The 22539-nt window shown below is 34.0% G+C and overlaps 2 protein-coding genes across 2 annotated transcripts; one reads left to right on the top strand and one right to left on the bottom strand.

The window, feature by feature from the left end:
- Nucleotides 1–2016: 2016 nt before the first annotated feature.
- LOC129893859 (3-isopropylmalate dehydratase large subunit, chloroplastic-like) lies at nucleotides 2017–11902 on the top strand. Its single transcript, XM_055969280.1, has 15 exons — nucleotides 2017–2194; nucleotides 2371–2505; nucleotides 2617–2787; nucleotides 3541–3693; nucleotides 3802–3870; nucleotides 3965–4081; nucleotides 4772–4846; nucleotides 4989–5066; nucleotides 5153–5248; nucleotides 5422–5471; nucleotides 6557–6611; nucleotides 6909–7040; nucleotides 8579–8626; nucleotides 8729–8887; nucleotides 11578–11902. Exons 1-15 carry the CDS (start codon nucleotides 2144–2146, stop codon nucleotides 11716–11718), a joined length of 1530 nt encoding a protein of 509 aa, XP_055825255.1. The 5' UTR covers nucleotides 2017–2143; the 3' UTR covers nucleotides 11719–11902.
- A 948-nt stretch (nucleotides 11903–12850) lies between these two features.
- On the bottom strand, nucleotides 12851–14767 carry LOC129896750 (uncharacterized). Its single transcript, XM_055972713.1, has 2 exons — nucleotides 14384–14767; nucleotides 12851–13941 (listed from the first exon to the last, which is right to left on the bottom strand). Exons 1-2 carry the CDS (start codon nucleotides 14765–14767, stop codon nucleotides 12856–12858), a joined length of 1470 nt encoding a protein of 489 aa, XP_055828688.1. The 3' UTR covers nucleotides 12851–12855.
- Nucleotides 14768–22539: the final 7772 nt, after the last annotated feature.

The raw sequence follows: 22539 nt of genomic DNA, 5'->3' as shown, positions 1-22539 counted from the left end.
AGCTCTCATACAAGAAAATATGAGACTTATGAAACAACTGGAGACTTTTCAAGGTAAGTTTATCGCTAAAACAAATACAGGTACTCAAATAGAAGACTTGAGTTCTCCATCTCAACAAAAAATGGATGAGAAGGGCGTGTATTCCCCTCTGAATGCTCAGAAATCTACTATATCAGATCAAGGTATAGCTAATCTGGCGCAAACGGTAGCCGGTAAAGACAAATCAAATTCGTTAACGGCTGTCACTTTGCCAAAAAGTGAAGAAGCGGAATCTTCTTCCTCACGAAGGAGGTTACCTAAAACTTTCTACCAAGACAGTTCTAAAAGAAATATAGCTATAAAAAAGAAAAAAAAATTAAAGCCATAATTAAGCAGACTTTAGAACAATTCTTCAAAGACCAGGGATGTGATAAGCATGTTATTAGTAAAGACAGTCCAGATCCAGGAAACGGAAGAGTTCAATCAGACGAAGACACACATACAAGCCCAATAAGAACACCCAGTTCGGAAGAAGGCTATGGAAACGATAATTACCGAGACGCCCAAGACCCGTATGAAGACGACGACTCGGGCATGAGTTTTGACTCTATTGCTCTTCATAATCTTGATACTTAGAGCAAAAGCATCCAAGAAGCTAAAGACAAAGAGGAGACAAAAACATAAAGACAGATGAAAAGGACATAAAGATATGTGAATAAGTGTGCCATGTGGGTATGCCCACAGATATTATGTGAGTCCTGTCACTTTATCACTACCCTCCAAAAGAGGAAAAAACTGTTGACAAAAGCACGCGTCTGTAGATAGTCAGTCCAAAAGATAAATTAATAATGCATGTGACGATGGAGCCCAATGAGCACCCGACGCGCATTATTAAACCTTATCAATAAGTGTCGGCCATCTAGAAAAAAGGCCATGTAGCAATGTTTTAATCCTTTCATTTTGCTATCTCTACCTCTATATAAGAGATAGTTGTGTGAATTAGAAGACAGAATTCTAGAGAGAGACGCTCCAAGTTTAAGTGTAAGAAAATCCTCCAACATATTCCCCTTCCCTTCCTATAAAAACACGAGTCCCCTTCCAAAAAACTTCTCTATTTTGTACTAAAGCAGTTTATAAAACAAGTGTGTGTTTGTGTGAAGTTTTAGTTCTATCTCAAAGACCTTCGGGGTCACCGAAAGGAAAACCTCTCTCAGTCAAAGTCATGTAAGTCTCTTAAATTAATTTTCCTCAAAAAATATATCTTTATGTTTATGCTGTATTATTTAAATGATTGTACATATTTTAATTTTGAAACCCTTAGTATATGGTTAGCTTCTTAACTTTTAACAACGACTATGGATTAACTTGTAAATTCCTAGAAACTTGAATTGGCCTTGACAGTCCACCTAAACAAAGGACATAATTGTAGTCAGATATATCCGGGGTGGGGTTAAAGATGAAGTTGTTAAAAATAAGTTAAAAAGAAGAGATGAACGGGGTAAATCAGAACTAAAGTATATCGGCTGAAAACCAGAACTATCAACCGAAAGAGTCCTTCGGGAGACTCGTAGATCTGGTGTAACAACGCCACGTACTTAAGTTAAAAATAAAGAAGGAAAAATTATGGTAAAACTAAGAAATAAACATGACAAGACAAAACAAGTTTAAAAATTTGAACTTTCATCAACAATTATGATGAGCGAAGAGTAGAAGCTGACATCAGTGCGCGAATTGAAAAATAATTAAAGAGTATACAAAAATAATTAGTTTGGCCAAATGGATATCGAAAGAAATTATGTAATTTCCCCGAAAAATTTTTGATAGTCATTCGACTGAAAAAAAAAAAACACGTCAACAATCTCTGAAAAATCTATACGCAAATTGATTATCAAATTAAGTGCCTTGATCCTCAAAAAGTAAGAAGTACAAATTTAGACTATTTTGTAAAATTGAACCTTAATTTTCCTATAAATAATATATAAAAAGAATAAAAGTTGTTTGAGTCGTTGATTCCACACGATTCATTTTATTTGTGACAAATTTTGTGGGACCTTATCACCTAGAGCTCGACCATTTTTACCTTCATCAGCCGCCATTTATTTGGGCTAATAACTTCTTCTTCTCAAGTTTTCACGAGAACAAATCTTGATAATTTCTGTCTGCAATGGCGGCGTCTTCATCTATAGCTTCAAGTTCTACAGTTTTCATCAATAAGGTTTGTGTGTGTATAAATGATTGAATTAAGATGCCCCTTTGATGCAAAATCAAGTTTTTCTCACCCCATTTTGAGTGAATCTATACTGACCCTTTTGCTGAAAAAAATCAAGATTTCTTCTGTTTTGAGTGAATTTACACTGACCCTTTTGCTGATTTTCTCTTATTTTGACGCAGAAAGATTTGGGTCTATCTTCTTTCTCTTCACAATCTTCATTTTCCGTTCAAACTGCTCGGAAAAGGATTTCCAAGAAAATTGTTTCTGTGATGACACCACAGCAGACTGAAAGAAAACCTGCCACAACTGGAACAGTATGTATTTCTGATTGTTTTTTTTTGTGCTCTTAATTGGAAAAAAAAAGTTGACTTTTTTATCATGGGGTTTTTGATTTGGTGATTTTTGATTATTGGGTTTGTTTTTAGGTAAAGACTGGGATGACTATGACTGAGAAGATATTAGCTAAGGCTTCTGATAAGCCTGAAGTGAGCCCTGGTGATAATGTTTGGGTCAATGTTGATGTTCTGATGACCCATGATGTTTGTGGCCCTGGCTCTATTGGAATTTTCAAGAAAGAGTTTGGGCAGAATGCTAAGGTATATATGTTGCTAGTAGAGTAACTTTTTTTGTGCAAATTGATTGTCTTGCTATTTTGGCAGAGTAGATTTGATTTTGCTCCGAGTACTTGAAAACTGATTCTTAGCTAGCGTTTGGTTGTAGATTTAGTTGAAACTTGAAAAAAAAAAGAGTTTTTGAAGTTCTGTTGAAAGATAGTTTTTGGAACTCGAAGTTGTGTTTGGACATGCACTTTTTAGTGCAAGTTTATTGTCTTGCAATTTTGGCAGAGTAAATTTGATCTTGTTTTGAGTACTTGAAAACTGATTCTTAGCATTTGGTCATAGATTTAGTTGAAACTTGAAAAAATGACTTTCTGAAGTTTTGTTGTAAAATAGTTTTTGGAACTTGAAGTTGCGTTTGGAGATGCATTTTTACTTTGAAAAAAACTGAAGTTTTGTGAGGTGAAGTGAAATTTCACCCCAAAACTGGTCTGGGCTAGTTTTTGGAACGTGAAAATCTTTGGAAGATAAATTATCAGAAGCTGACTCATTTTCACGAGCAAACAATGTTTTCAATTTTTTTCTTCAAAAAATCTACTCCCAAAATCTTTGGCCAACCGGGTGCTTAGTATGCTACTTTTCTTTAGTTCTCTGGTGGACCGGTAATGGTGTTATTAAATGTTGAAATATGAACTAAAGATTATGTTTCTCAAGCTCAAGATTATATTGTTGATTAGATGGATTTATTCGAATTATATACATAATGGATGTTTCCTTATTTCAATATCATAGGTCTGGGATCGTGAAAAGCTTGTCATTATACCTGACCATTACATATTCACAACCGATGAACGAGCAAACCGAAACGTGGATATCTTGAGGGATTTCTGCAATGAACAGAATATTAAGTACTTCTATGACATTAAAGATCTGGGGAACTTCCGCGTATGGCTATTTCCTTCTAAGAATACCTTATTATGTGCTGTGCAAGCTTTTACTTTCTTTGTCTGCTCATAGCAAATGAAAAAATCTAAGTGTATGATAACTACACAGGCTAATCCTGATTACAAGGGTGTCTGCCACGTTGCTCTTGCACAAGAAGGTCACTGCAGACCTGGAGAGGTGTATAATCTTCGACAGTATCCACATTGCCAAGACATTTTGATATGTATGTGCATATGCTTTAACTTTATGAAATTTGTATGTTTGTTCCCAGGTTTTGGTGGGTACAGACTCTCACACATGTACTGCTGGAGCTTTCGGGCAATTCGCCACTGGGATTGGCAATACTGATGCTGGTTTTGTGTTGGGTACTGGCAAGATTCTGCTCAAGGTATGTGATTCTTGCCTTTATGGGATGCAGTTCTGGATTTACAGCTGTGTTGTTTGATTTTATTGGAAATATGAAATTCCTAATTAAATATCCCGAGGAGCTTTGTCTACATTTTCTACTGTTGCATAGAGGTGTAACTCACTCTCTTTTTTGTTGTCCCTTACCAAAGACTTAACCTTTTTAGACACAGATGACAGAGCTAAAGACTTACAATAGTAAATTATAAGCTCATAGAACATGTCACTGAGCTTTCTCTCCTTTGCATCTCACAAGATTCACAAGTAACCATAGCACTTTTTTTTTAAATGACAAGGTAACTCGCAGCCACTGCCTTTTGGTGTGCACAGGGTGAACCCAGTTCCTGTGTAATAGTTCGCAAATCACACTAAGCTCCGGGAGACAAGCTTGACCCAAAAGGCCAACCCCCTGCTACGGGTTTCAAACTTGAAACTTCCATTATGGAAGTCCCAAGCTCAAACCATCTGAGCCACCCCGAAGGGTGTAACCATAGCACTTTATTTTGCTTGAAGGTTCAAACCATCTACTTAAACGCGATTAAATGCATGAACGGAGAAAAAACAAGAACTGACAGTCACATGTGCCTCTTCGACATTTTGTTCTTTTCATAGTTAAATAACTTCTCTTTCTGCAAATGACATCATCTATGAAATTTAAATTTGTATGATGCAGGTGCCTCCAACTTTAAGATTTGTAATGGATGGTGAAATGCCCGATTACTTGCTTGCTAAGGACTTAATTTTGCAAGTAAGTTTTGTTAGATGCTCTTTACTTCATTTTTGTGTGTTGTTATGATTTGTTATGTCAGTTGTTCTGTTTCTCTACAACGTTGTTGAATTGATAAGAATTCAAAGCTCAAATTCTTGTCCTTTGCTTCGAAAAATTGCAGATTATTGGTGAAATTTCAGTGGCTGGTGCTACTTATAAAGCAATGGAGTTTGTTGGCACGACAGTTGAAAGCTTGACTGTAAGTTTTTTTTTTTCTTTTGATATTGTTGATGGGAGTAACCAGGTTGGATATTTAAGTAATTATGGATCTTATTGTTTTAATAGATGGAAGAAAGAATGACATTATGCAACATGGTTGTTGAAGCTGGTGGAAAGAATGGTGTCATCCCAGCTGATAAAACGACATATGACTATCTTGAGGTAAGTGGGGAAGCTGGGGACTCAACTTCACCTCTTTAAACTTTTCCACCTCCCTTGTGAGCTAAATATCATCTGAGACATGCTGCCAAAAAGATCTTATAACTTTATATTCAGGGGTGACTGAATAAAGAACCATTATTCAGCTAATGGATTTTTATTTTCTACTGTCACAGGGAAGGACTTCTGTGCCCTATGAACCTGTTTATAGTGATGAAGGAGCCAGGTATTTAACACCATAGACCATTGTAGCAATGTCACCAAATGATTCCATATTATTCTAGTGTGCATTTGTCTCATCTCAAATTGAATTGCCAATTCTTTTGTTGGTACATATTTTCTTTATTGTTACTTTGAGCACTCCATATGTGGCCAAAATTAGGTGATAATTACTGATCATTTTGTGAAGGTACCAGACAAACTATTTTTCCGAAAGTGTTTATGTTTTAAAAAGTATATGAGATTAAATGGAAAAGAGCAAAGATTTTTGAAGATACCAGAATATGTTCAAGTCCAAGAACAAGGTTGAAATACTTCATATGTTTTGGTAAAAGAAGTGGGAAATTAGTTGATGAGACAGATTTGTTCTACAGTAAGCTTTGTAGAAATAATGTCCATATATCCTGGAGAATGTGGTGACACATTTTGCCAAAAACAATTCCTTTCTTGCCATCATTTTCTTGTAATGAAAAATAATTATTTATCAAAAGTAAATAAAGAATACGAAGGAGGACTAGATGTCCTGAAAATTGACAAAATCAGAAAATAGTATTAGAGTGCAGTTATTAGCTACTCCTTTTTGTTTAGGCGATAGAATCTTGTTCTGAGGCTCATTATGTGACTCAATAATGGAAATCTGGCCCATGATGAATGTCTGAATATTCTGTTCTTTAGATAAAAATTTTGTGCTTCCAGCTAGTACTGAATTTTTAACTGATGAACATTGGGAGATTGGTTGCCTAACGAATTATAATTTTGTCCAGCAAGATGTTTTAGTGGCTGTGGACCTTTGTATTTGGATAGAGCTAACACCAGAAGGGTCTGAGATTGGTTTCTTTTCAAAATCTTCGGCTTATAGAAGTGTTTTAGTAAAGCAATAGCCCTCTTTCATGAAATCGACTTATTTTATTTCCACTGAGATTGTAGGATTTTATTTATTTGATGCAACTCTTTCATAAGGTTGAGCACTTGTTGTCATCTCCCATATAACCTTCTCTTATTCTCTTGTCTCACCAAAAGAGTATATTAGATTATCATTTGTGAGTTCAAATTGCCATGATTTACATTTACACATTGTTTTTTGTATATCAGATATCTCAAGGAATACAGATTCGATGTTTCAAAGTTGGAGCCCTTAGTGGCTAAGGTTGGTTATGTTCTAGCCTTCTCTCTTTGGGGATTCATCAATGGTATTAACAGTGTTCGGTTGTGTGGATATAATTCATAAGGTGTCAAAATTTGAACTTAAATTTTTTATTTTCAAAAGATTTAGAACATTAGTAGAGAGCTCTTTGCAGAGATCTGAGGTATTTTCTTCTTGTTTAGTATCTTGTTTTATTTCTCTGGAGACGGATATCTACTCATTTTTAGTACTGCCTGTTCCAAATGTTCTAAATCTTCACAGTTTCAAAAAAATCTTCTAAATCTTCTGTGCATCCTGCAGCCTCATTCTCCTGATAATCGTGCTTTGGCAAGAGAATGCAGAGATGTCAAAATCGATCGAGTATATATTGGATCTTGTACTGGTGGAAAAACAGAGGACTTCATGGCTGCTGCAAAAGTGTTTCTAGCTTCTGTAAGATGTTACTCCAATTTCTATTTTTGACATTTAGTTATTGATTTGGTGCACTTAGCAAAACACAGCTACTATTGTGTTCTAGTTGCACTAATTTTTATACTTTGGTACTTCCCATAAAAGCTAGAGGAAACAGCCTATTTCTAGTCAACCATTAGCGTTGAAGGTAACAAAATAGTCAAGCATCCAACAAGTCACCCCAATCCACCAATTTTAACCGGTTAGGAATGGATATCGTCTTATTTATTCTCCTTCTCACATCGTTCATTTTTATGAGATGTTGGGTAGCCAATAAACCAATAATTACTCAATTTTACATTCCTCTTATCAATTTAGACTACATCAATGGTATGGGACTTCACTAGGAGTGTGGGACAACATTATGATTTTGACAGGAGGATGTTCAGTTTCTCAAAATTTAATCCTGAAGGATCCATATGGAGTAGCCATATCCTTGTATGCTCATTTGGTGAGTTCATCAAGGCAGCTAAAGGTCTTCACAATGTGGTATTTATAGCCATTAATAAAAATGTTTCTTAAAATAATATTCACAATTAATGGCCTATACTGCTGCTCGATGACTGCCGTATGCTAGAAATTATGACCAACAGTCTTGAATAATGTTTTCTTCCAATTCAGTAGAAACTGCAAAATTATATTGATGCATGTTCAAATCAGGCAGTGGTTTTATTAATATCTCACAGTTTTACCTGTTTTCTCTTATGACGTATGATCTGTCTCAATCAATGTTGACTTAACTAAGAACAAAATACAGTAGGTCAATGTAGCCAATATCAACTAGGCGTGATTAAGACTTTGATTTTGCTGTTATATTTAAATTAGGTCCGCTGTTTGTGAGGAGTCCTTTTGTTTTGGTTAGAGACTTTTATGGCCATGTAGGTATAAATGGTAAAGACAACATTTTAGTAGTTGAATGAAATTGGCTTGAATAGAGTGGAACGAATATGGAGGATTAATGTAAACAGATTCCATCTTGTTTGGTCGAGGCTTAGATGTTTGATTGATTGACTTTACACCTTCACCATTTATCCACTTTTTCTTCTGTATTGACTCAATAGTTGAGGCGCATGATGTAATGTCGATTTCCACATTAGGCTACTTGTCTTTTCTGCAAGTCTTATGTTCTTTCTTCTTTTAGATTTGTTCTTGTCCTTTATTGGCGAATTACTATATATGTATGCAGTGATGCGTCACCATGTTTCACAATTATCTGACAGTATTGTGCTTACTTTCTCGCTTTTTATGGCAATTTTTGCTCCCACTCCTGCAGCGAGAGGAAATACTTACTCATTTTTCTTGATAAAGTCCTTGTTCATGGCATGTTTTCCATGCAATAAGACTCAGAACTAGTGGATCAGATCTTCCATTATGTTCTTCAATTGATTCTAAATGTTCAAAGTTTAATTTTCTTTCTGATAACTTAAAAAATGGAAGTTGCAAGTGCTGTGATCTACTTCCAATTAATCAGGGATATGTTAGATATTTCAGGTATAAATGAATAACCATGTCTTATGCAGGGAAAGAAGGTAAAGGTTCCAACTTTCCTTGTTCCTGCTACCCAAAAGGTTCGTAATCTCATTTTTTTTGATCCTGTGTCTATGTTGGTATCTTAGCTGCGTTATCATTGCAGAAGTGTCATATGATGTTAATATTTGAGACTGTTTCAGGTATGGATGGATGTATATAGCCTCCCTGTTCCAGGATCAGGCGGCAAAACATGTTCCCAGATTTTTGAGGAGGCTGGCTGTGATACACCTGCAAGTCCTAGTTGTGGTGCTTGCTTGGGTGGACCTAAAGACACGTATGCACGCATGAATGAAGCTCAGGCAAGTTGTGATTTGTTTATGGAATAGTTGACTTACTATTAATATGCTACTGTGTTAGGTGTATTCAATTCTTGAGTAAACATCTGTGACAAATAGGATGTCATAATGGATTTTGGCTTGACCAGGAATAAGTAAATTCAATCTTATGCTACCCAGTTAATATGTACATTTGAAATTTGATATATTCTTATCGTAAACATTCTTTAGAACACAGTTATAAATGAAGAGATAACTTCAGAAGTATTTACATAACAACAACAACAACAACAACCCAGTGAAATCCCACATCGTGGGGTCTGGGGAGGGTAGAGTGTACGCAGACCTGACTCCTACCAATGTAGGACGGCTGTTTCCGAAAGACCCTCGGCTCAAGAAGTATTTACATGAAAAACATATTTGTCTCTTCCTGTTATTAACCCTTTCCTAGAAACATAAACGTTTCTCCTGCATCAAGTAGAAGTGAAGTCCATACAATCTCTTGCTATATATTTTTTTTTGATAAGGTTATCGCTTGCTATTTTGAATTATCAGTCTATGCGCTATATATCATGATGCTAACTATAAAAAAAAATAAAAAATCATGATGCTAATTGTAGCTGTCGATTATTTGTATGCTGCACTTCCAAAGCTTAAACTTATCACGTGGTTCGCAAAATCTAGACAAGCAAATAGGAAGCTGTTTGGTTGATTGGTTCAATATAGTGAACAAGGAATGGCGTTTACATGCATATTTCTGGCTCACCATAGCATGAATTAAGATTATTTATAGGTTTACCGTTATTCCAGATGATTGACCTGTTTTAGTGAAGGACTTGCATAAATTAAATCAGCTTCCTCAAGTGTATGGTGCTGATCGTTGGATCTCGTAGGTGCATTATTAGTTGATTTTTCTTTTGTATGTTGTTGTCAAAGGCGAAAAGCTCTAAAGAACACTGCAAGCCTATTGGGGCTTTAAGCTCAATAAATTTGTGGGCTTTCACACACACCACTCTCCCAAACCCCACTTGTGGGATTATTCTGGGTATGTTGTAGTTGTAAATTTGTGGGCTTTAGTTTAAAAGGCGCAATCAAGGGAAAAAATAAAAATATCTATGCCCTTTATCAGGAAAAATATATATGTAATTTAAGATAAAAGTAACAAGCTCATTCATAATATTTTGCTCAACAGCTAATACACTTTATTTGCCAATTATATTTGTTGCTTACTACAATTCAATTCAATATAAAATGCATGGGCAATTAGGCCCCACATCTTAGTGCCTTGCCTACATTGAGAAGCAGCTTAAGTGACGGGAAGTGCCCTCACTGAACTTTTCTTAGCTTCAAGACGTAAAGCACGCCTTTGACAACATTGGTTTTTTTTTATGTTGGCAAATATAGGAAGGTCTTGAAGGTCTTCCCATGTCGCCCCCGCAAAACACACATTTTAATCTCTGTTTTGTACAGAACGCTGGAATGCCTGATATTCTGCATCTTCCCTCTGGAAATTTGCTTGCCATGTTTTTTCTCCCTTAGTGTTATGCGACAAGAAGGTGCCACCACAACTTAAGGGCAAGTTCTACAAAGTGGTGGTTAGACCGGCTATGTTGTATGGGGCAGAGTGTTGGCCAGTTAAGATCTCTCACATTCAAAAGATGAAAGTTGCCGAGATGAGAATGTTGAGATGGATGTGTGGTCACACCAGGAGCGACAGGATTAGAAATGAGGCTATTCGGGACAAGGTAGGAGTGGCCTCGGTGGAAGACAAGATGCGGGAAATGCGACTGAGATGGTTTGGGCATGTGAAGAGGAGAGACACAGATGACCCAGTGAGGAGGTGTGAGAGGTTGGCCATGGATGGTTACAGAAGAGGTATGGGTAGGCCGAAGAAGTATTGGGGAGAGGTGATTAGACAGGACATGGCTCAGTTACAGCTTACCGAGGACATGACCTTAGATAGGAGGCTGTGGAGGACCCACATTAGGGTAGAAGGCTAGTACATAGTCTCGTTATTCTTCCCTATTCATAGGCGCACTAGCACATTACAATTCTTTGTACTCTCATTTCTGCTATTTCTGTTACTATTTATTGCTTTCAGTACTTTTGATTACTCTATTTTATCTGTGATGCCTTCGTTATTTATTTTCCTATAGCGCTTTGAATTTCTTAACCTTATCTGACCCCCTTTTATGCCTTTTTTGAGCCGAGGGTCTCTCGGAAACAGCCGTCCTACCTTGATAGGAGTAAGGTCTGCGTACACTCTACCCTCCCCAGACCCCACGTTGTGGGATTTCACTGGGTTGTTGTTGTTGTTGTTGTTGTTTTTTCTCCCTTAGCAGTTTCTAGAACCCAGGTTTCCAGAAGCAAAACCTTTCCGTCCATGTGGTTTCTGTCCATTTAAGAGTACCTCTTTTTAACCAAAAGGAAAGAAGAAAAAGCGTGCTGTCTTTACTTCTGTGGTATGTATAACCTCTCGAAGCGAAAACAAAAAGAAAAGAAGAAAAAGGTTGCTGCCTCTCTACTTTTTTATGTACAATATGTCAGGGATCACACGAGCCGTAGTTAATTGAGTGAGCATAAACCTACCTACATAAAGAAAGGGCCAGATCTTGCTGTAGATAATCCATTTGGAGAAGTTCAACCAAGAGGTCAAATTTGTCATCACGGTGTAGCTCGTTAACTGACTCTAAGAACGATTATTTGTCTTGCAGGTCTGTGTATCAACTACGAACAGGAACTTCCCTGGTCGAATGGGACACAAGGAAGGCCAGATTTATCTTGCATCCCCATATACAGCTGCAGCATCAGCATTGACTGGTTATGTCACTGATCCTCGAGAGTTTTTGCAGTGAAGTTGCTCGATTACCTCGTGTTAGGAGTTGGGATTGTGTTGTACACTAGCAGATGAGTGAGCTTAAGCTTTTAATGCTTATTTATTCCTGAAAAGGGCCGCGGGCAATGTGTTTCTCCTTTTTCTCTTTACTCCCAAGAAATGAATGTTCTTCTGCAATAAAATGAGGACTCCTTGACTCCTAATTTCTGCCTTGTTTGTTGTATTCTTGGAGTCTTTTGGTTAAAAGCATTGAAATTAGAATTTGTTTCTGGAAATAATGACTACTTAATTGTTAGCCGGGAAGTTTCAGATTCCACTTGTGAAACTCCATGATAATGCTTTAGAATTTCACTTGTTGAACTTGAAATTCGAAGCAATGACTACTTTTCAGGCGCTGAAAAGTGGCTATTTGTGAATTTCACTCCTTTGCTACTTGGCCACAAATCACAGTGAATGAAATAAAGTTACTTTTTTACCTTAAATTTCACTAGGCCTCATGGGGAGTAGACACTTTTGACCAAAATAGACAACAAGAAAGGAGATGGGTGGCACCTGAGGTGTGGTTTAGTGGTTAGTGAAGGGGAAAAAAGTCCCTCCGGATTAATATTCCAATTCCAAGAAAGACTAGAAAATATTTTTCTTTTTTTGTGTGTATATAAGAGGAGACAAGTGCGCGGAAGTTGGCGGGGACTATTGTTGTCAAAAAGAAAAAGCAAAAGAAGCAAAAATAATATAGACATAGGAAGTAAAATAATAGATGAAGCAATAGCATACCCAATGCAATCTCATAAGTGGGGTCAAGAGAGGGTAGAGGTTATGTAGATCTTACCCTTATCTTGGACGGTAGAGATATTATTTTCGATAGACCTTAGCCTCAAAAAAAAAAACAGTTTGAAGAAAGAAATAGCAGGAGCAAAAACGTCATGACAAAATTAAAATAGTCAATTCTTTCCAAGAGAAGACATATCAGTCAACAAGACAATAATGTACATAATTTTGAGAAGTTTAGCTAAAGAAAGCTAAAGAAAACCAAATAGAAGAATACTTACAACATTGTTAATAATGAAAAAGAGTGACCTAAACAACAAGACCCCCTAATTCCTCAATATTCTTCTTCTGGCAATTGGGCCTAACAAATCTAATTGGTCTTGAGCTTTCAAAACAATGATCTGCTAACAGTTGATGGGCTTCTATACTTTTTGTTATTAATACTTTTTCTTTTGGGCTTTCCACAAATGCATTGGCATTCATACCCACAAATATTACCAAAGCAAGAAAACAAGCTACTCCCTCCATTCGAACGCCTTCTAGGGTGACGTCCAGTCGAATGGTAGCTACTCGAGCCCGTCCCTCGGTTTTGTATCTGAGGGAGCTCGGTCCTCCACCTCTCGAGCTTCGACCTGAGCCCGTCAGTTCTCTCGTCGACACTCCAACCATCCAACACTGAGCTCCTTTTGTCATCCAATGGATATCTCCTTTCAACTAATGCAGCAGCCACTACAGATGCTGAAGGCCCAAGTTCTGATTCAGACAATGGACCTTTTGGGACTCCAAACTCATTTCCATAAATCTTCATAATGGGCTTTGTAACAGACTGTTCATCCATTATTTTAGTTGTTGGTGGGTCAGAGCCCGACCCTTTTCCATTTATGGGCTCATCTTTGGGCCCCATTTCTAATTCAATAAGTTTGAATTTGGGATTGGGCTTTTCATTACTGGGCTTATCATAAATAGATGACCCTTTACTTACAATTGAATCACTTAAAACAGAACTTGCCTTACCTTTTTTATTTTCTATTTTTGATTTCTCATTAATTAGCTCAGCTCCATTTATAACAGAACTTTTTTTTCCCTTTTTTTTCATCATATGAATTGGAGGTTCAAATGAAATACTAAGTATTGAACTCTCTTTTTCATGATCTTCACCCTTTGTTTTTGAGGGAATTGCAACTATTGAACTATTATCAATGGAAATATCGTCCAACGCCATACGTTCGCCACATTCACTCTTTATTCGACGTAATATAGGTTTTGAAGCATCAATATTATTATTATTGTTGTTGTTGTTCTGTTTGATCTCGTTGTTGTGTGTAGGGTGTGCGTCTTGATCTTTCATCAAATCGCGATATGCAATTGCTGACGTGCTCATTTGTCTGTACAATGGCATACTTTTCATCGAGCTATCGAGTAATGTCACACCAATGTTCAATATACCTTGAGGACGTCCTGATGGACGACAAACCTACATACATCAAAAATACCTATGTAAACATTTATATAAATGTCAATTAACATAAGGTAAAAAATTAATGATTGATCAAGAACTATAGAACCATATGACATGCATAACAACTAATCAACTTATTTATAAACATTACCTACATAAATCTTAGCAACATGTAGTACCTTTTTAATAAATTCGATATAAACTTAATTTATGCTTCGTAATTTTAACCTATTCTCATAAACATGAAGCCTTAAAGCAACAACAAAAGTTATGCTTATATCATTTATATACGTCATTATTGTTCAAGCCATGAACTCAATCACTTATGTTTGCGTCTGGAAAATTACCTGCATTATACCTCCTTGGGGTGCAACCAAACGCAATATGCTTCTTGCACCGACTTTTTTTTTTCTTTTCACAAACTTTAAAAGGGAAACATTGAAATATTGGAACAAACCTGAAGTGCAACAAAATGCATTCCATGATGATGAGTACGGAGGTGCGTTCTAATCGGAGGGATTAAGTTTCTGACGAGAACGCGAACCATTCCAACGAGAGAGTCTCGGAACCAATGGACGGAATAAATCTCGATGTGGACGGCGGAATTGTCATGCCGGAGGAATTCCTCGTCCACACGAAAAATAAACTTGTCATTCCACGTTGGGTTGTTACCACCTTCAACGTCAACACCCGTGGCAAGTTTCCGTGTAGGGTGGACCCACGCGGCCGCATAGGTCTTCATTTTCTTGGAAACGTGTTCCAAGTCCTGCGCGGAAATGACGTTTATTTCCAAGAGTTGGAACGGTTTCAATATTCCCATATTCTTGGAAATTGGTGGCATTTTCACGATGTTATGATCGTGATAAACGTGATCGTGATCGTGGTGGTGGTGGAATGAAGAAGCTTTGCTTGTCGTCCGTTAAGGAAAGGACGACGTAAAAAAGTTCGGGATCGACGTGTTGGAAACGCCGTTTGAAATTGGGGTAAGAGAAGAAGGTAATTTTTTTAAAGAACATTTAAGATCGAAGTATATACAATGAAGAAATTAATTAAAATCGAGTTGTATTTTTTCAACCATATATCGACTTGACGCATTTGAAGGATTTCTAAAAATTATTGTTTAAATGTTGTTAGGTCAAAAAGGCATTCACTATGGACCTTATTTTTAGGCAAGAATTTAGATATATACGTGGAATTTTTGTTAAACATTTAGTGGGTGTTTAGACATAAAAATTATGGTTATTTTTTAAATAAAAAAAGTAGTGTTTATTTTCAAGTTGAAAATGACATTTGAAAATTAGAGTTGTGTGGGACATGAATACAAATTGAAGTTATTTTTGAATTTTTGCAAGTGAATTTGAGTGAAAATTGTGAATTGCTTTTGGATATTTTCAAAAAATTGTAACAGTTTTGTGTACAAATAGTTTTTCGAAATAATATTTCAAAAAAGCGAAAAATATTTATGGTCAAACGGGCCGAAGTCTTTTTTGTTTGATTTGTTATGAAAGGGTCATTTGATTGCAAGAATGTTATTCATGTATTGAAACTAATATTTATATTTCGTAGTTTTTTAGCTGCTTTGTACAAAAATTCAGCACACAAGAATGATATTTCATAATCATTTTACAATCATACATAAACAACATAAGTATAAGTTAGTATGAGTCAATTTATGTATTACTTTATACAAGTTAAAAAATGAAATAATTAAATACAAAGAAAGTAGCAAAAATCATAAGAGAAGAAAAGTTCACAGAAGGTTGGGAAATAGTACGCCCGATTCACCAGGTTCTACCACTGCAGGGCTCAATCATACATGAATATAAATGTCTACATAACTAATACCCTATTATTATGTGTATTGAGAAATGAGAGATTAACATGGTCAAGAAAATCATTAAATTATTGAGATAAATAAATTCAATTTTCTCTTATCTATATAGGTACGTAATGAAAACATGTAAGATTATAAATCCGGAAATGATGGTTCGACTTTAATTTCAGAAATGACAATAATCGACTTATTTTCGTTTTTACATTATTTCAACATAATAAAGTTTGCACTGTTTTATCGTAGTTACACACATAACATGGCATTGGCAATGATTCTACCATATACGACGCCATAAATTCTCAAGATGATCCTAAGTAACCGTTGTTGTTTATTATTCAATTACAATTTAAAGGTATGCCTCAATCTATGCATTTTCATTCTTTTCTCTCCATGATAAAGCATTACATTCTACAATCTTTATATAGAGTGGGTTTCTATTTTCATTTTTTTTAATCATTAATCAAGGTTTTTCCTAAACATATAGGAGTTGATTCATTTTTGTATTGTCATATGATGTTAGTACTCACAGTATTCTTTACCAAAAAAAAAGTACTCACAATATTATTTGACAGCAAAAAATATATGAAGACAGAGTTGCTAATTAAGGTATGATCTCTTATATTACTTTTTTTTTAATCAAGATATAATCATCTGGTATTTAATTTTCGATCTCTTATATTCCTCAATGAGTTGTTGTTGCTACTTTTTATCTTTTATTTAAGAAGATAAACTATAGTCTATAGACAAATATCATATAAAAACACTCACTTTGGTAAAAATATAAAGGGCAGCCCGGTGCACTTAAGCTCCCACTATGCGCAGGGTCCGGGGAAGGGCCCGACCACAAGGGTCTGTTGTACGCAGCCTTACCTTGTATTTCTGCCAGAGGCTGTTTTCAAGGCTTGAACCCGTGACCTCCTGGTCACATGGCAGCAACTTTACCATTCACTTTGGTAAAAATATAATGTTTCTTAATTAGTATAGTAGTTTCAGAAGTATATATTTTTTTAATTTTTATATATTCTGTAAGACAAAATTGAAGGTGGCAATTATTAACTACCACTTTTATCTTCTTTTTTTTGAACATTTTATTTAGGATCTCTATAGAAGTAGCAAATTAAGATTTCTCAATTGATCTCAAGCAAACAGTCAAAGTTACAAATATGCTGCTAAGAAGCTCATCAACTCCTGTTTCACAAACCATTTTGGTAGAAAGTAAAAAAAATGACTTTGATAATACCTCTGCAGATCACAAAAATATTGACAATATTATGAAGTTTGGTTGGTGTCAAAATGAGATCTTGATGATGTTTATAGAAAAGGGTTAGTGTCAAAATGTGATCTTGATGATGTTTATAGAAAAGGGTTAGTGTCAAAATGTGATCTTGATGATGTTTATAGAAAAGGGTTAGTGTCAAAATGTGATCTTGATGATGTTTATAGAAAAGGGGTGATGTCAAAATGTGATCTTGATGAAGTTTATAGGAAACGGTTGGTGTCAAAATGTGATGTTGATGAAGTTTATAAGAGAGGGTTGGTGTCAAAATGTGATCTTGATGTGGTTTATAAAAAAGGGTTGGTGTCAAAATGTGATCTTGATGAAGTTCATAAAAAAGGACTGGTATCAAAATCTGATCTTGAAGAAGCTTGTAGAAAATGGTTGGTATCAATATGTGATCTTGATGAAATTTATAGATTAAAGGTACTACCAAGATCTTGTCACAACCAAGAGAATAACATAATATTTTCAACAGAACTATCGTTTTCTATCTTGTTTTTCCTCTTAAATAAAATAATTAAGAAAAAAAATAAAATCTTCGCATTAAGTTGACATTAAAAAAAAAGATTAATTTTTTATTTTTTATTTTTTTATACTTAAACTTGGTTAGTAGAACTCACCACTTATATATGTGAAGGAAGTCGAAAGTGAATATTATGGCAAAAGTGAAGGATTTTCAAGTTATGTACAATGTACTACCACCATCACTATAAAAAAGAAGACGCTCTACATATGTATGTTATTCACATAAATTAAAATAATGAATAATAAAAAAAATGAGAATTAAAATGAGCAATTTTGAAAAAAAAAAATAGGCTTTAAAAACTGAAACTTTATTTCTCTTAAATGTTTTTTCTCTTTTTAATTGAGCAATGAATATAAATAACTATTATAAAATTTTGATAAAGTAACTTCATTTTTGAGCAATTAGTTTAAGAAAAATATATAAAAAATTGATAAAAATGAATAAATATTTGGACTAAGAAGGGTGTCACATCTCCTTTAATAATTTTAACTTGATTATTACATATAGATATGAATCTTTAGTAGAAGAAATGATCTAATAATTCAAAAGAAAAATGATTTAATATATATATATATATTTCTTATAAGATTATAATAATTTATTTTTTTAAATAAAAAAAAGAGTAAAAATAACAAAGAAGGAAAAGAAGTGATTTAAGGAAATGATAGATAACATTAATGATGAGATTAAGGAAAGCAAGTCAAAAAAGTTAATAGCTTTGATGATAAAAGGATTTAAATATAGTCACATTTGATATTCTGTAACATTTTCAGTATTTTAAAATTAGGAAAAATGCAAATACAAAAAATAGAAAATAAATGAATAAAATTCCAGACACATTTTTGAGCAATTATTTTAGTAAAAATATAAGATAAAATATTTTTAAAAAAACTGATAAGAAATATATATCTGAATGATCTAAAAAATAAACAAAATTAATCAAATTCTTTCAAAAAATATATATACATGCAATTCTTATCAAGTTATAATAACTAATTTTTTGTAATAAGTAAATAAAAGAAAGTAAAAAACAAAGAAAGGAAAAGAAGTAATTTAAGAAAATGATGTAAATGAGAGTAATGATCAAAATAAGGTAAGGAAGGAAGTAAAAAGAATAATACTCCATGATTGATGATGAATTTAATTAAATAATTACCTTTGATATTCTATAAAATCTAAAACTCAAATTTTCAGTCTTTTAAAATTAGAAAAAATGTATAAAAAAAACTAAAAAAAAATTAAAAAAATTAGGCTTTAAAAAGTGTCGGGTCATATATATATAAAATAAAAAATATAACAAATTTAATTAAAGATAATAAGAAAAAATAAAATAGAAAAATAAAAAAGAACAGAATTAGAAGAATAAGGTATTGAAAGAAATAATGTGAGCATCAATATATATTTAAATAAAATTCTTTATTTTAAGAATATAAAATTTAAGTAAAAATATATATATAAAAAAATATAACAAACTTTAATTAAAGATACATAAGGAAAAATAATCAAAAAATATTTTTAAGAAAAAAAACGGAATTGGAAGATTAAGGAATTGAAGAGATAATGTGAGCACCAATTTTGGATTCATTCAAATCACAACATAGATTTCTCCATATTCTCCTCCTAATTCAATATGAATTCCATAAATAAATTGATTCTTTCTCTAAATAATTCTTCTTGCCCTTCAACCACTTATCATTCTTTCTATAAGTTTCTCAATTAAATTTAAAAAAAATTCAATATATATTTTTTTTTAGAAGAAATGATATTGCAACATCTTTTAAAAAAATCTTTTCTTTTGAAAAGAAACGATTGTTACATGATTTTTCTTCTTATATCAATGTCTTTAAAGGGATCATGCGATACTCTCTCTTTCGCTTTTCATAAAGAAATAACATTCCATCATCATCATAAGAAAAGAAGTCAGCAAAATTTTCGTTCATTCTAAAACATCTTCTCCTTCATGATTTTTTTTATTAATTTGGTGCGGCGTTGAATTTTTCCTCACTAATATGTGCATGTTCAATAATTTTTTTTTGATTTTCCTGAAAATTTTAAAAATAAAGAAAAGAAGGAAACAATTAAAACAAAGAAGATGTTTAAAACACAATCGTAAAAAAAAAAAATATTGAGTAAAGAGCTAACCAAACCATGAGTTTTTTTACTACTCCGACAAGAATGAACACCTCAAAATTTGTTGGTGGATAACTCATATCATATTTTTTGAATTTTTTTTGTGATTATTTACTCTACTTTAAATATTAGTACCCTTCAAATTAAACTTGTATGCAGAAATAACTTTTGCTCTCCTCTCATATATGTTATAATAAATATTTATTTTCTCTTCTAATTCTAATATTTATGTGTTATAGTTATGAGTATTAAATATGACATAATTGCCGCTAATATATATTGGACATTAATTTTGCCTTTATTTTCTTCAAAAGGTTTTTAATAAAGCAATTAAATTGAAGAAATGAGAAAAAAAATAAATTAAAATGTTGGTCATAAAAAAAGGTGCCACATATAATTGTATATATATATATATATAAAGATTATTCCAAATTCTAGTATACTATAAGAGCGAGTTTCTACTAGGTGAACCAGGCAGGAGGTCAACATATGTGCCTGACATAAATGAGGGCACATTTGTAATTTCAGTTTGCCAAGGTAAACTCTCGATGATTTAGGCTTCTCCCACGTGTCTGCAAGCAGGCTGCTGTTCGTCAACATGCCTGCTTGTATGCCAAGGGCAATTTCGAAGTTTCATAGATCATGTTTCTTCGAGCTGTGGTACTTAATTTGTTGGAGTATTTATATTTTGTTATAAATTAACTAATTTGACAATTTTATAAAGGAAGAAAAGCAAGAGAATATAGAGAAAGTAGTAATATAGAGAGAGTAGTAGAAATTTTCTTCTATTTTTTTTGTATATTTCTTACATTGCAAATGATGTCTTATTTATAGCCAAAAAAAGCTGAAGTAAAATACCACTTAAATTAAACAAATATTTCGAGTGGACAATCCACACAAATATTTCAAGTGGACAATCCACAAATATTTCAAGTGGACAATCCATTAGTCCATTTGTTCTTTAACACTCCCTCTTGGATGTTCACGTAAAATGTGCCTTGTTAAAACCTTACTAGAAAAAATCCAATGGAAAAAAGCCTAGTGAAGGAAAAAGAGTACACACATCTGGTAATACGCCTTGAGTGTTACCTCATTAAAAACCTTATCAGAAAAATCCAATGGGACAAAACCTTGACTAAGGAAAAAAGAGTACAGCGCGTATTTTGCTCCCCCTGATAAAAATATCACTTAATACCTCGAAGATGACGCATTCCAATTTTGTATCTCATTTTCTCAAAGGTTGAAGTTGGCAATGCTTTGGTGAACATATCTGCCAAATTGTCACTTGAACGAATTTGTTGGACATCTATTTCACCCTTCTTTTGAAGATCATGAGTGAAAAAGAATTTTGGTGAAATATGTTTTGTTCTATCTCCTTTGATGTATCCTCCCTTCAATTGAGCTATACATGCAGTATTGTCTTCATACAATATTGTTGGAGCGTCTTTTGTTAAAGAAAGGCCACATGTTTTTTGAATGTGTTGAGTTATTGATCTTAACCAAACACATTCTCGACTTGCTTCATTATTGGGTATTATCTCTGCATGATTTGAGGAAGTGGCAACCATAGTTTGCTTTGTTGAACATCATGATATAGCTGTACCATCACATGTAAATAAATAGCCTGTTTGTGACCGCCCTTTATGGGGATCAGATAAATATCTCGCATCTGCGTAACCGATCAATTGTGACGTGGAATCATTTGAGTAAAACAATCCCATATCAATGGTACCTCGAAGGTATCTGAATATATGCTTAATTCCATTTCAGTGTCTTCGTGTTGGGGAAGAACTAAATCTTGCTAACAAGTTTACTGAAAAAGCTATATCTGGTCTAGAATTGTTGGCAAGATACATTAATGAACCAATTGCACTAAGGTATGGTATTTCAGCACCAATAAGTTCTTTATCATTTTCATAAGGTCGAAATGGATCTTTATTAATATCAAGAGATCTCACAAACATCGGGGTACTCAATGGATGTGCTTTATCCATATAAAACCTCTTTAAAATATTTTCAGTATATGTTGACTGATGGACAAATATGTCATTTGTAAAATGTTTAATTTGTAGACCAAGACAAAATTTTATCTTTCCAAGGTCTTTCATTTCAAACTCCTTTTTCAGACATTTTACTGCCTTTGAAAGTTCTTCCGAAGTTTTAATAATATTCAAATCATCAACATATACTACTATTATGACAAATTCAGATCCAAACCTTCTCATAAAGACACAAGGGCAAATTGGATCATTTTTATATCCTTTTTTTAGCAAATATTCGTCAAGACGGTTGTACCACATTCGCCCTGATTGTTTCAACCCGTACAAGGATCTCTGAAGCTTTATTGAGCAATTATCTTGAGAATCCTTGTATGCTTCAGACACTTTGAACCCTTCGGGAATTTTCATAAAAATGTCGTTGTCCAATGAGCCATATAAATAGGCAGTGACCACGTCCATTAAGTGCATTTCAAGCTTTTCATGAACTGCCAAATTCATTAGATACTTGAAAGTAATTGCATCCACCACAGGAGAATATGTTTTCATATAGTCAATGCCAGGTCTTTGCGAAAAACCTTGGACTACAAGTCGTGCTTTATATCTTACGACTTCACCATTTTCATTTTGTTTACGCACAAAAACCCATTTGTGCCTTACTGGCTTGACACCTTCAGGTGTTCGGACTATTGATCTAAAAACTTCACGTTTTTCAAGTAAAGTTAACTCTGCTTGGATTGCATCCTTCCATCTTGGCCAATTATTTCTCTGTCTGCATTCATCGACAGATTTTGGTTCAAGATCCTTATCCTGTTGCATTATTTCAATGGCAACATTATAAACAAAA

The sequence above is a fragment of the Solanum dulcamara genome, chromosome 7, assembly GCF_947179165.1.
Source record: "Solanum dulcamara chromosome 7, daSolDulc1.2, whole genome shotgun sequence".
NCBI lineage: Eukaryota > Viridiplantae > Streptophyta > Magnoliopsida > Solanales > Solanaceae > Solanum > Solanum dulcamara.
This window is presented reverse-complemented; position numbering and strand designations above follow the sequence as displayed.